Here is a 12,580-nt window from a genome sequence, read left to right as displayed (position 1 = left end):
GATTTTATTTTTGTATAAAAAAAAACGGTGTGGAAAACAATATTTTCTGTGAAATAAAAAGAGTTTGAAGACAATATTTTAAGTTCTTAAAAGCTTTTAGAGTCGTAAGTAAATTGTTTTTTGTAAGTTTTTTATTTTTTGTAAAATCAAAATTTTACTGAGTGTTGACAACAATATTTTTTAAAAGATAAAAGAAGTTTAAAGCGAATATTTCGAAGTTTTGAAAAGATATTTGAGTCGAAAATCAATTTTTACCAACTTTTATTTTTTTTTGTTTAGGTTTTTATTTCCTGTACAAAAATTGTCAATTCGATTTTTTTAGAATTTTCTGAATGTTAAAACAGTATTTCTTAAAAGATAAAATTAGTTCAAAGCCATAATCTCAAGCTTTTAAAAAGATACTTGAGTCGAAATTTAATTTTTATCAACTTTGAGTAATGTTTTTTTTGGTTTTTATTTTTTATTAAAATAACTTTCAATTCGATTTTTTTTTAAATTTTTCCAGTTGTTAAAAACTTTATCTTAAAAATTTAAATATTTTTTTGGTTCGTGAGATATTTAGGTTTAACCAAAATGTTCACCTTTTTTTAAACTGCTATGGTAAAAAAACCACACACGCAATTTTCTTTTTTGCATCTTTCTGCATTACAAAATTTTTTTGAAGTCGATATCTCTTCTGGTTCTTAAGCTATAGACAACGAAAAATCGTTGTGAACCTTCGGACGTACTGAAATACAAACGTACGGACATACGGACGTGTTCTGTGATAGTTCGTGTTAAATATGTTTTTTACTTTGTTCGTGTATCAGGATTTAAAATTGTTATTTTCTTACTAACAACGAACACATGCACTTATGATGAGCCTCTGATACTCTTAAAAGTCCATAAATTGCTATGATTGGTTTCAATCATAAAAATAAATGATAGCTTCAAATAGTCCCTAACTTGGCAGTTAGTGGAGTTATTATGCATTAAAATGAAATCTGTTATAACTTAGAACTCATTTTTAGACAAACATTCTTTCAAAAAAGGAGATAGAGAAATCTCTAGGAAAATAATTTTTCATTACACTTACTCTTTTATTAGACTTAAGTTAGCAAAAGACCAAAAACGTATAATAATTATATTTGTTAGGGCTCATTTATTACAACACATTCTACAAAAGAAGCAGCATCAGTAAAAAATTACTTTGGGATTTGAATTAAAATCAATCAATGTAAAATTCGTCATAAGAAATCACTTGTAGGACTTCACTTAATAATAATTTTATAATGTCTGAGTATCCTTCATTTATGCCGCTTTCCAACTCTGTCCAAACATCTCGCCAATTGTCGTTGATGACTTTGTTAAGTTCGTCACCTACAGCCTTATTGCCATTGAATAAGTTATCTAGTTTTATGCTCATTCTGAAAAAAAAAATTGAACTTGTATATAAGATCAGCACATAAAGGAGCAGAGGTTTGATTTTTAAAATCAACGTTTATTAATTTTTCCTCAATGATTGCTGATCAAATAAAAGGTTACCATTGAAACTTTACTTACAGTTCAGGCTCATTGTGGACTTTCATTTTCAAAATTGATATTCTTTCCTTTCCGTCCTCCTTAATTATTGCAAACTTTAACTTAACACCACTTTTAAAATTCTTCAATTGCAAATCAGCAGTTCCATTGCCTACGATCGGCAGTAACAGAATTCTTCCATTTGCTTCGTAATGACCTTTAATTCTTAACTCAGGAATTATTACATACATTTCAAATTTCGATTTCTTTAAATCTTTTTCGAAACCAACCACCTTGGTGACGTTTAATTTTGACAGTCCAAACACATCCAGATTAGTAAATTTGAAGTTTAAATTTAGTGGATTATTACCATTGGTTCTAGCAACTACCATTTCATCCAAATGAATTGGTTCGATTCGTCGCAAACCGAGTTCTGCATTGCCATTTGGATAGTCGTTCAAAATCTTAGTGGTGGTTTTTGCTATGCAAACTACATCTGCTGGACGACATTTTTGAATACTTGAAGCTGCAATACGTTATAAATGGGTTAAATTACTAAAAAAAAAAAAATACAAAATTAAGCACACTCACGTATTCCAGCCAAACTTTCCTGCAGAATTAAAAGTCCTAAAATTAATGTCGATCGAAATGAGAACTCCATATCCCACTGTAAAAGGTATGAAATTGTATTTTTGAATGTTGTAAATTTGATCACGATTATTTATTTTTTACACCTACATACGTTTACAGAAAATTATTTTGACACTAATGATTCTGTTGGAAGTGTTCCCGGTTTTATATTCAGGAAATTCTACAAAAGAAGATTGAACTTTAATCCCAAAAAAACATAAACCTATTTTTGTGTACTTTTAATTTCGTTTTATGGGATTAAAAGTCATTATAAGAAACAAATGTATCTAATGCAATTAAAAATAAAATTCTATTTCTTGTTTCTTTAATTGTCATTAAATATTTAATGTTGGGTATTATAGAGATATTTAAGTGATTTTTTAATGAGGAGGAATTAAACATATAAACAAAAGATTAATTGTTGAAGATCTGGTTTAATACGTCAGAAGTTGATTTAATTATGCCTACCAAAAGATAATGTTCAATTCACCCGAATATTATATCACATAGGGACTCCTATTGGTAAAGAGCTAACCTGCTTTCATCAGGGATTATAAACCTTGTCAATGTTGAAAGCAGATTAGCTCTAAACGAATTAGTTTTCAAAGGTGAACGGCCGTGAATTCAATCCATCACATCAGTAAAATAAAATGAAAAGAAAAGTATAATATTGATATATTACAAAAGTCGTTATGAAATCAAAAATTCTTAAGTTATTTTTTAAATTTTGTAATTATAAGCATTAAAAGTGTAAATTTGACCTTTTGATCCTACAAAATTAATAAAATTATTAAATTCATGCTTGACTTTGAAAAAATCCTTTCTTAAATAACAGAAGTATATACATTGAAATTGATTTAAATTTTATTATTTCATTTTAATTTTAAAATGCATAGTAATAGTTATACCGACAATGCTGTAGTTGGTGATAATATGGAAAATTGTTTTTGATATATTCCTTCTTTCATTGAGCATTTTAACATAACAGTTACTAAGCCTGGTGTACTTGTATTACTAAGAGAACTAGGGCCCATTTATAAGCCTGATACGTATTAAAGACTTTGTTCCTCTTGTTTTGCGTCACCATGCGCAGATACTCCTTACTTCAATTTAACAATGTTCTTCAAACTGTCAACATCCTCTAGGTTGTGTATTGTTAATGATCTTGATATATATCTTTCATTTCTTGAAGAGGTGATTAAAATTAGCTACGGTGATCTTGATATTTACTACCTTTACTTTACTGTCACTTTGCCTGTCGACACAAACCGGACCATAGATCATACGCAGAACCTTGCTCTCGAAGACACCAAGAGATCCTTCATCCGATAGGGCATCATTTCCAACTGCAAGCTTAGACCAAAGAAACAGCGATTAGCAAGGGTAATTCTACGTTTGATCTCCGCGCTGATGTCATTTGCGGAACTAGCAGCAGTGCCCAGGTAAACAAATTCGTTTACCACCTCGAAGTTGTACATGTCAGTTGTCACATTTTGACCAAGTCTACGGTTTGAATCGACTCTATTTGATGACAGTAAATACTTTTGTCCTCGTTAATGTCAAGACCCATTTTCTTCGCCTCAGACTCCATATTAGAGAAGGCACTTGTCACTGCTCGTTTGTTTCTTCCTATAATGTCGATGTCATCTGCATATCCAAGATATTGTGTGGATTTTTGAAAGATGGTGCCACTTGTATTGGCGTTGGTGTTGCGCACCACTCTTTCAAAGTCCTGTGGTGGTTTCGAAGGCTTCGGTCGAGTCTCTTCCCATTTTGACCCAGCAACGAGCATTTCCCAGCGTCATCCTGATAAGTCGTATCAGTTTGGTACGGATACCAAAACTCAACATGGCACGGCTTTAAAATCGATGAAAAGATGGTGTGCTTCGATGTTATGTCCTAGGGTCTTTTACAGGATTTGGCGTAGAGTGAAAATTTGGTCGATGGTAGATTTTCCAGGCCTGAGTGAACTCGGAGTCAAACCAGGGGTTCCTTAGTGGCGGCTGTGAGAAACCTCTTCTGCAGCATTCCTGATGGATTGTTTGCAAAGCTGACAGTGGGTCTCTGGCACATCTCGCCTGCTTTAGGGTTTCTCGAAAGCTCTAGGGATACTCGGTCGGCAAAGGCATTGGCGGTATGCTCCTGCTGCAGTCTTCCAACGTTAAATCTTCTCCTCGAGGTTGTTGTTCGCCTAAGAGCTTCCATGGATATTTGTACGCCCAGTTTAGCACCAAATAGGTAGCGGTCGAATTCTTTGTTGGCTGATCTTTCGTCAATAGCAAAATGATCGATTTGGTTACATGTTCGATCGTCGAGGGACCGCCAAGTACCTTTGTGGATATCTGGGCGGGGGAATCTGGTGCTACTCAACACAATGTTTTTTCTCGGCTAGGAAGTCGATAAGCCTGAGTCCGTGTTCAGATGTGATGTCGTATAGGCTATGTCTTCCGAATGACAAAAGATGCCTTCTTACCAATTTTGGCGTTAAAATCTCCCAGGACAATTTTAACGTCGTTTTTGGTACATTGCTCATATGTTTTGGCGAGGAGCTCGTAGAATTCTTCTTTGCTATTGTCATCTTTCTCTTCCGTCGGGTCATGCGCGCTGATAAGGCTCAGGTGGTGGAATTTGGCCTTAATGCGGATTGTCGTCACTCATTCGCTTACTTCCCGAAACCTTAAAACTCTTTGATTTAATTTCCCTCTGACAGCAAAACCACATCCAAATAAGCGCTTCTTCCCATCGAGTAGACACTTCCCATAGTAGAAGTCACAACCTTCAAACTTCCTACTGCCTGGCCTATTCCAGCGCATTTCCTGGAGGGCTGTCACATCAGCTTTGAGTTCGTCGAGGGCAACGGCAAGCTGCTCTGCATTGCGTGGCCGGTTGAGTGTACGCACATTCCATGTACATACACGTACATTGTTGTCCGTCTTTCGTTTGCGGGGGAGGGGGGTGTTAAAAATTTCGTGAGTCTTGCTTTTTTTGTATTTTTTTTTTAATGAAGCTTATTTTTTTTTATAAAAGTTTGAAAAGAATTAGTATAAGAAATAAGTTGTTGGATGTTTTGACCAAAAAACATTATTCTATTATAAAATGAATTCTGATTTCGAATCTACTGATGCTTTTTCATTTGTTGCTATTATTTTGGAAATATCTTAAGCTATGTGCCAAATGAGACGGTTTTGTCTTCGATTACCTAAAAGACATAGCAGGATTTAGAAACAATTAGGTGAAAGATACTTTCCAGAAAAATAAATAAATACCATTAGAAGACAAACATTAGTTTTTTCTTTACTTACAACATACAAGTCGTGTTTCTTTGGTAACATATAAAGGACGGTTAACTTTTAAGGGCCGATGTTTAATGCAAACCACACCTAAATTTCATGTTTTTTTCCTGCATTTCATTTTATATTTCCCAATATCAGTCTAATTCAATTTGTTAAACTTATTCAGGCTTATCATGAAAATCGTAGTACCCGTGGAATGATGGTAAGTGCGTTGGACTATCATGCCAGAGGTCTTGGGTGTGATCCCAGCCTATGCCAAAATGCTAAGAAAATCATCTTAATTCATGACTTTATTTATTGTAGTTCCTTTAATACAAACGTTAACAATTCTTTATATATACTTAAAATCTAAAAACTTAAACTAGACTGTTGAATAATTTTAATTTGCAATTTATTCTTTTTATATTATCATTTGGTGAATTAATACAAGAGTCAAATTTATTATAGATTTCAATTTATTGATTTAAGGGGCTTTGTACACCATCGAAACCCATTCATTTATAAATAAAACAAATAGAATAGGACCAAGGTGACTACCCTGGGGGACACCAGAATTCACAACAAATGAACTTGAACACTCATTACTAAATTTAACACTATAACGTCTACCTGCAAATATGAGGAGATACAGTTTATGAAACTGTCGTTAAAACCTAACAGTAGTGTTTTATGACACAATTTGTTCACGTTTTACAAACACATTTAAACAAAAGGTCGTAAAGTTAAACAGATTAGTAACAGTTAAATGGTTTTTAACAAAACCATTCTTGTTATCACAGATACTTGAACTACAGTGAAAAGAAAGGACGCTACGATTGACTCAAATAGTTTAGGTATCACAGATACGAGAAGTTTAGCAATAGGTCGGTAGTTCATTATTTCGTTTTTTGGACCTCTTTTGTGTACTGGTATTATAAAGGAGCTCTTCTTGATAAAAGGAAACAGAGAGTTACTTAAAGACGTGTTGAAAAGAACACATAACGGATGTGCTAAATACGCAGCACATTTCTTTAAAAATGGATGATGGTACACCGTCGGGACCAGAACTAAAACATTCGTCAAGTTGTAGGACACTATTAAGGACAGTATCTTCATTTATAACGAAATTGATAGAATTTAAGTGGGGGATATTTATAAAAGTGGTAGATGTGTTAGGAAAACTAATAATATCATAATCTACAAAAGCATATTTGAAGAGTTTGGAAACATGTTCACAATTATTCTCGGCTCATTACTATTTGATGTCGAATCATTCATTAAGTTAGGGTACCCACATGACTTCTTCTTACGATTAACGAATTTTTTAAATACTATCAGGATTATTTTTAAGGTTTAATTCAATTTTCCGAATGTAGTCATCATATAGGATGTTAAAATGTCAGTGAAAAGTTGTTTTATTATAATGAACGTCTTATAATCATCATCAGTTCTTGTTTGATTATACTTTATCCAAGCTTTGTTCCTTTTGTTTTCAGGTTTTTAACGTGTGAATTAAACCATGGTGGAACATTCAAGTATTTTCGAGTCTTTTTAAATGGAATCGTTTTTTAGAAACAGTCAATAAGAGTTAAATAAAAAATGTTACACATATCGTCAATATTTATGTTACAAAATAAGTGATCCCAATTGATCGTACATAATAAGTTAAAAAGGTTATTAAAATTACACCTACTAAAGTTTGTTGTTATTAGATAACATATGTTTAAATTATGTGCTATGTCTAATGCAGGATGATGGCGTTCTTCGTCCACAATATTGACAGCAGAAAAAATCACAGCTACTTCAGAACATATGGTTTCAGTGAAAAATACCAGATTTAGTGAAACTTCTTCGGTTCTTCACACCGTTTAGTTGACTTAAGCCACATGAAGACATACCATCTGTTAATAAAAACTCATTTGAAGATGACGCGTTTATTGGAACGTAGAAGTTATCGTCATCAATTTGAATCCAATGGAGATTGGGTAAATTAAAATCACCAACAACCAGAACTTCGTCTTCAGGCTCCAAAAGGATATAAATACTTTCTATACAGTTGTTTAGTTTTTCATAAACATCGTTCTTGGAGCTTGGAGGTATACATGCTGTTGCTATTTTAGTTTTTAAGCATAGTATTTCGATGTCTGTTGATCAAAAGTGGTCAATCAGGTAACTAGTGAAAGTATTGTTAAAGTTGAAGCAGAATTTAACCTCAGTGGATTCCTCTATTCAAAGAATTGCCCCATTGATGGTGCCACACAACGAAAACATATGTGACAAATTCAATGGAGTGTAATTTCACGTGATGACGATGTCAATTATCTGCGAAGGTCACGTGATTTGACAACTTGGCACTTCTTTCTTTGGGGTTAGGTATTTGAAAAGAAAAGTGTACGTCGATAATCCAGCAACAATTATCTATAGTGCAGATAAAGTACTAAGCAGAGTAAATATCAACAAACAAACCCTATCTATTAATTTTTTCATCATCTAAATTTCATATTCCGAAACTCTATCTTCATCTTCTTTAAATATTTGAACTGACTTCTGACTTACTTTAATTCACAACCCCCTTATTGTTGTTTTTAATCATACATTACATAGTTACATACTCAAATCAACCCAAGTCTATGTGAAATCCAAAAATCAACTTTTTAATATAATATAATTGGACGTTTCTAAAAAAAATGCACTTTCGTTTCTCAAATTTCAATTCCAAGTGTTTAATCAAACCTTATCCTATTCAGCACTCTATCAAAATAAATGAAGTTATCCTAATTGCTTAATTATCACTAGTCATGCAATCGGAACCTACCATCAAAGTTTCCGACGCCTATTTAACTGTTGAAAACTTTAAACGTACCTACACAAGATACCTAATTGAATAACTTCGCCTTCCTTATCAATCAATAAGAATACCATCAGAGAAAACAGCCTTTTGTTTCGTGGCACGACGGACGTATTATAAAGGAGCAACAGGAACATTTTAGCATTAGTTATTTTTAGCCATCACCAACTTGTTTGCCAGCTACGCTTTTTGAAACCAATGAACTCATAAACTTTTCCACAACAAAACTTCAAAGACCTTACCTTAGGTCACGATTTTATAATAATGTTTCAACAGGTAATAAAGCCTGCATAAAGCGAAAATCTAAGGGCATGGTCATGGTCATGGCCCAACATACCTGTTGGTAGCTACATTGGTAATAAAATCAACTTTAATTTCAAGTAAACAAAAACAAATGCCAAGTAAACAAAACAAAATCGTTTTGACGCACACGTGACGGATATGAAAAGTCACCACCACCGGCTTCTGTTGTCGTTTGCAACGCTCGACGCGTCATCCAAATGTTTGGTTTTTGATTTTTATTTATTTACATATGATATTACTTTTGGTTGCATAGCAAAATTATGTTGTTTGTTGTGATTAAATAAAATTGTCTCTGATGGTGATTTTGTCATCGATAAAATATTTTTGTTTCGATTCTTGTCTCTCATTTGTAACAAGTCCTTAGCCGAATATATTACATCGTGTTGAGCTTTGCATATAAAACTGTGAGTAGTTACATAACTTCTTGGTAAGTGTAAAAATTTTCAAATTTTTTAGATTTTTCCATAAGGAAATTAGCTGTTAGAAACTTTGAAAACAAAATCCGTTAAATGGAACCTTCGACAAGTGGAGAGGGTGCCAATGGGCCAGGTCCTGATGTTCGACTAGAATTCATGGGTTCTTATGTAATCAAGTCACTCAAGTTGAAACCAGAAAAATGGACAAGGGTCATTACTGTGGAAGAGCACAAGGGTGTTATCAAAGAATTTCTTGATCGGCCCATGCCAGTGGTGTTGGTTATAATTTTGACACAAGCTGCACAATTGGTTCCATCCACAACATTTCCCTTGTCGCAGTTAAAGAGCAAGGGTGTCTACTTTATCAAGAAACAACCATTGCCAGTACCAAAAGAGGAATGTGAACACTTTATCATAGTTGGGGACTTGGCCACACGGACAATTGATCAATTATCAGCATTAGTAGAAGAAGTCCTAGTGCCATTATTGTCCAATGAAGACAACTACAAGTCATGGCCCGATATGGTTGCGCAAGATGTTCAAAAACATGTTCACAGTTTGAAAAGCACTGTACATCAGGTTAAGGGTCAGGTTAGTGGTGAGACTATACTTGCAATGCCCGTTGGAGTTGAGAAGATCGTGAAGGCTGCTAAGGAATTATCAGAAACACAAAAATGCACTTTCGATTTGTATTTAAAAAGTGCTATTGAAGGAGTTGTCATAAAATGGGCAACACAAATACATGATGTCATAAAAGAGAGTCCATCAAATGCTTTTCTAAATAACCAAAATCCGACACCGCACGCTGGTTAGTATACTTAAATTTTAATTTTGAAGTTTCGTACACATATTTCTGAGAATTCTGAGAACATTTTATAAGTCATATCGATTTTGGGGGAGGATGAAATATGCACATACATGTAATTCATTATTTTTTCGCACTCAGATTTTTTAACAATCACAAAGTATTTTTTTTGTATTTTGAAAAAATGTATGTTTATTACGAGGTATTTGTTTGAAAAGTGGAATGAAATCATTTATCAATTTATAGATCTTGAAAAAAAGTGTCCGTAAGTACAAAAGTATATATCATCACTGATTTTGAATGATATATGCAAACAAAAGCAAGCGAACAATATCTCGATTCAAAATCTCAACACTGGACCTGAATAATAAAGTTATATTCTAAAGCTACAAAAATTCCTTTCAGTGGGTATCAAAATAATTATCTAAACTTTTTTATCTCGCAATAAATAAACAGTTTCTACGTCGAAAAAAGTTTTTTTTACCACTCAGAACTTCAAGTTCAAATACTCGTATCTCAACTTTCCGATTACTTAATTTTCTATACTCAAGCTTAACGTCACCTTTTAGTTGACACCAGCTTTGTTTGGGTACAATCATGACCAGAAATGAGCGATACCCTAAGACTTATTTAAAACAAACAATCAATCGGGCTATAAATGCGCATTAAAAGTTCAAATTTACTTTTGTTGTATCATTAAGTTGAGGTAAGATTTAGTGATAAAACGTCAAAATGAGTCACCTGAAGTGAACCCAATCTGAACATATAGCCATCGACTGGGGAAATATTTTGTTGAGATTTAAAATTGAAAGAGGCTGGAATCCGTCCCAATAGCGTCCGACAGAAAATGTCAAATGGCATTTGTTATAACGAGTCTTTTTTTTATTCAGAAAAACGAAATGAAAATCCAATACAAAATTAAGTATCAATTTAAATCAATATAATAGTATTTTTCGCAGAGCTTGCATTTTTGTAAAAAATGTCTTGAAATGTATCAACAAATTGACAACAATAATAATATTGGAGGAAACAAGTCAATATGTTTTTCAATATATTTAAGCCGAAATTAAATGTAAGGTTTTCATTTCACTATCGAGAATATTTTTTAATGGTAGGTATACAAATTATAGTGACAAATTGCCATTTTGTAAATTAAAGCTGAATAAAATAAGAACTGAATGAAAGGGGTTCGTTCGTAGATTATGTTCTAAATGTGTGCAGACCTTCACCTTCAAATTACTTATCATACTGTAATAAGTTTACTTATTCTAGGGATTTATCGAGTGAAAAATCAATTTTTAATTTTATTAGTGTCCAGTAGTTCTTTAATTCTTAAAAAACTGTCAAATGCATTTTCCTTAAATTTTAACCAAATGTTAAAAACTATGATAAAATTTGTTCTGAGACAATATATCCGAATTGAAGATTTACCAATTTTTGATAGAAGTTTTTTAGATTTTTAATTTATGCAAAAAAAATGTCATGTAAATTTTTTTAAAACTTTTTTTTTGACTTTTCATAACTTTATTTTGATTGTTCAATTTCTTGTGTCTTTTCGAATATTAAAGGGGAAGGAAATACAATTATGAGAAAATTGACATTTCCCAAAACATAATTTTATATAATTGCAAGATTCACTACTTGAGTATTTGCTTAGGAAAATTATTTGATCTAATTATTGTTGCACCATATGTTTTTTAAAAAGCAAATCAAATAATTTAAAAAAAACTACTTCATTTATTTTCATAGCTTCAAAAATCCAATTTAAAAGGAAACCCGTTGTGAACGCACCCGCTAATCATCAAACTGTCCTTGTGAATTTATTTAGTAAATTTAAAATACTCGAACAAGCAACGTCTGCAAATTATACAAATTTTCAACCGATATGAGAAATCGGTGTGACCGAAACTTTAAAAGCGTTAAATTTTCGGTAGTAATTTTCGCCTTATCTCAATAGCTTAATGGGTTCGTCAATAAGCAAAAACACGATAGTTCCGCACTTTCAAGACGCATAGTTAGTATTGGCATTTTGTCTCTAAAGTTTGACTGTTTTTTAGCTTCCCATAGGAAGTTATTGTAATGGGTCCGATTTGTCAAATTGAAATTTTGACATTTCTCGGCGTTTCAAGGTCCCTAGAGTGGAAATAAAAGATTTTTAGAGAGATGTCTGTGCGTGCTTGTGTAAAAATTTAAGAAATTCTACAAACTTTTAAGCAAGACAAATAGACAGACGGGAAAGGGAAGTTATCAGTTCGGGTCGCATACCAGCCTCTTTTTTATTTTTTATTTATTAACTTTTACAGCTCAAGTACGAGCTTATTTACAAAAAAGCTTGTAAATTTTTAATATGATATGAATTATTTGTCTGTAGAAAATTTACATTTTGTTCATGAATCCCCACTTGATTAAAAAAAAAAATATGTGTTTGGTGCGGTTTGCATGACGGTTGCCTTATTAGGCAATATTTTTTCATCGATGTCCTGCGAATGACCAGCGTTATAGCGATAATTTTTGACCCAAATAAATTGAAAGATATGGACCTGGATGACATCTGGTTTTAACAGGGTGGTGCCACAAGCTACATAACACACGTAACAACCGATTGATTGAAGAGGAAGTTGGATGAGCGGGCCAGTCGATTAACTGCCTCGTTCATGCGACAGACAATTTTCTTTGGGGCTATGAGCTCATAGCGGCCATTTCGGCTAAAATATTGTGCCCATTCATCGAAAATTGGATTGCCACTTATAAAACCTTATATACAAGTTATTTGGTAATTATGTTTAATATGGTAAACGAATGTCAT

General features: G+C 32.9%; 2 protein-coding genes across 4 annotated transcripts in view; one reads left to right on the top strand and one right to left on the bottom strand.

Annotated features, from left to right (window-relative positions):
- Positions 1–1,121: 1,121 nt before the first annotated feature.
- LOC129940065 (protein takeout-like) lies at positions 1,122–9,906 on the bottom strand. Of its 3 annotated transcripts, none has more exons than XM_056048297.1 (4): positions 9,888–9,906; positions 2,092–2,167; positions 1,543–2,026; positions 1,122–1,406 (listed from the first exon to the last, which is right to left on the bottom strand). In XM_056048297.1, the coding sequence occupies exons 2-4, from the start codon at positions 2,159–2,161 to the stop codon at positions 1,208–1,210; spliced, it is 753 nt and encodes a 250-aa protein (XP_055904272.1). In that variant the 5' UTR covers positions 2,162–2,167; positions 9,888–9,906; the 3' UTR covers positions 1,122–1,207. The 3 variants fall into 3 exon arrangements, with proteins under 3 accessions (XP_055904272.1, XP_055904271.1, XP_055904270.1); XM_056048296.1 differs by lacking the exon at positions 9,888–9,906 and adding an exon at positions 2,243–2,274; XM_056048295.1 differs by lacking the exon at positions 9,888–9,906 and adding an exon at positions 2,239–2,262.
- The window catches only part of LOC129940068 (dynein beta chain, ciliary), a 47,111-nt gene continuing 43,554 nt past the window's right edge, over positions 9,024–12,580 (top strand). The window contains exon 1 of the mRNA XM_056048300.1: positions 9,024–9,777. Coding sequence (XP_055904275.1) covers positions 9,063–9,777 — 715 coding nt within the window. The 5' untranslated portion in view covers positions 9,024–9,062. The remainder of the gene's footprint in view (positions 9,778–12,580) is intronic.

Source organism: Eupeodes corollae, chromosome 1 (assembly GCF_945859685.1).
Source record: "Eupeodes corollae chromosome 1, idEupCoro1.1, whole genome shotgun sequence".
Classification (NCBI taxonomy): domain Eukaryota; kingdom Metazoa; phylum Arthropoda; class Insecta; order Diptera; family Syrphidae; genus Eupeodes; species Eupeodes corollae.
This window is presented reverse-complemented; position numbering and strand designations above follow the sequence as displayed.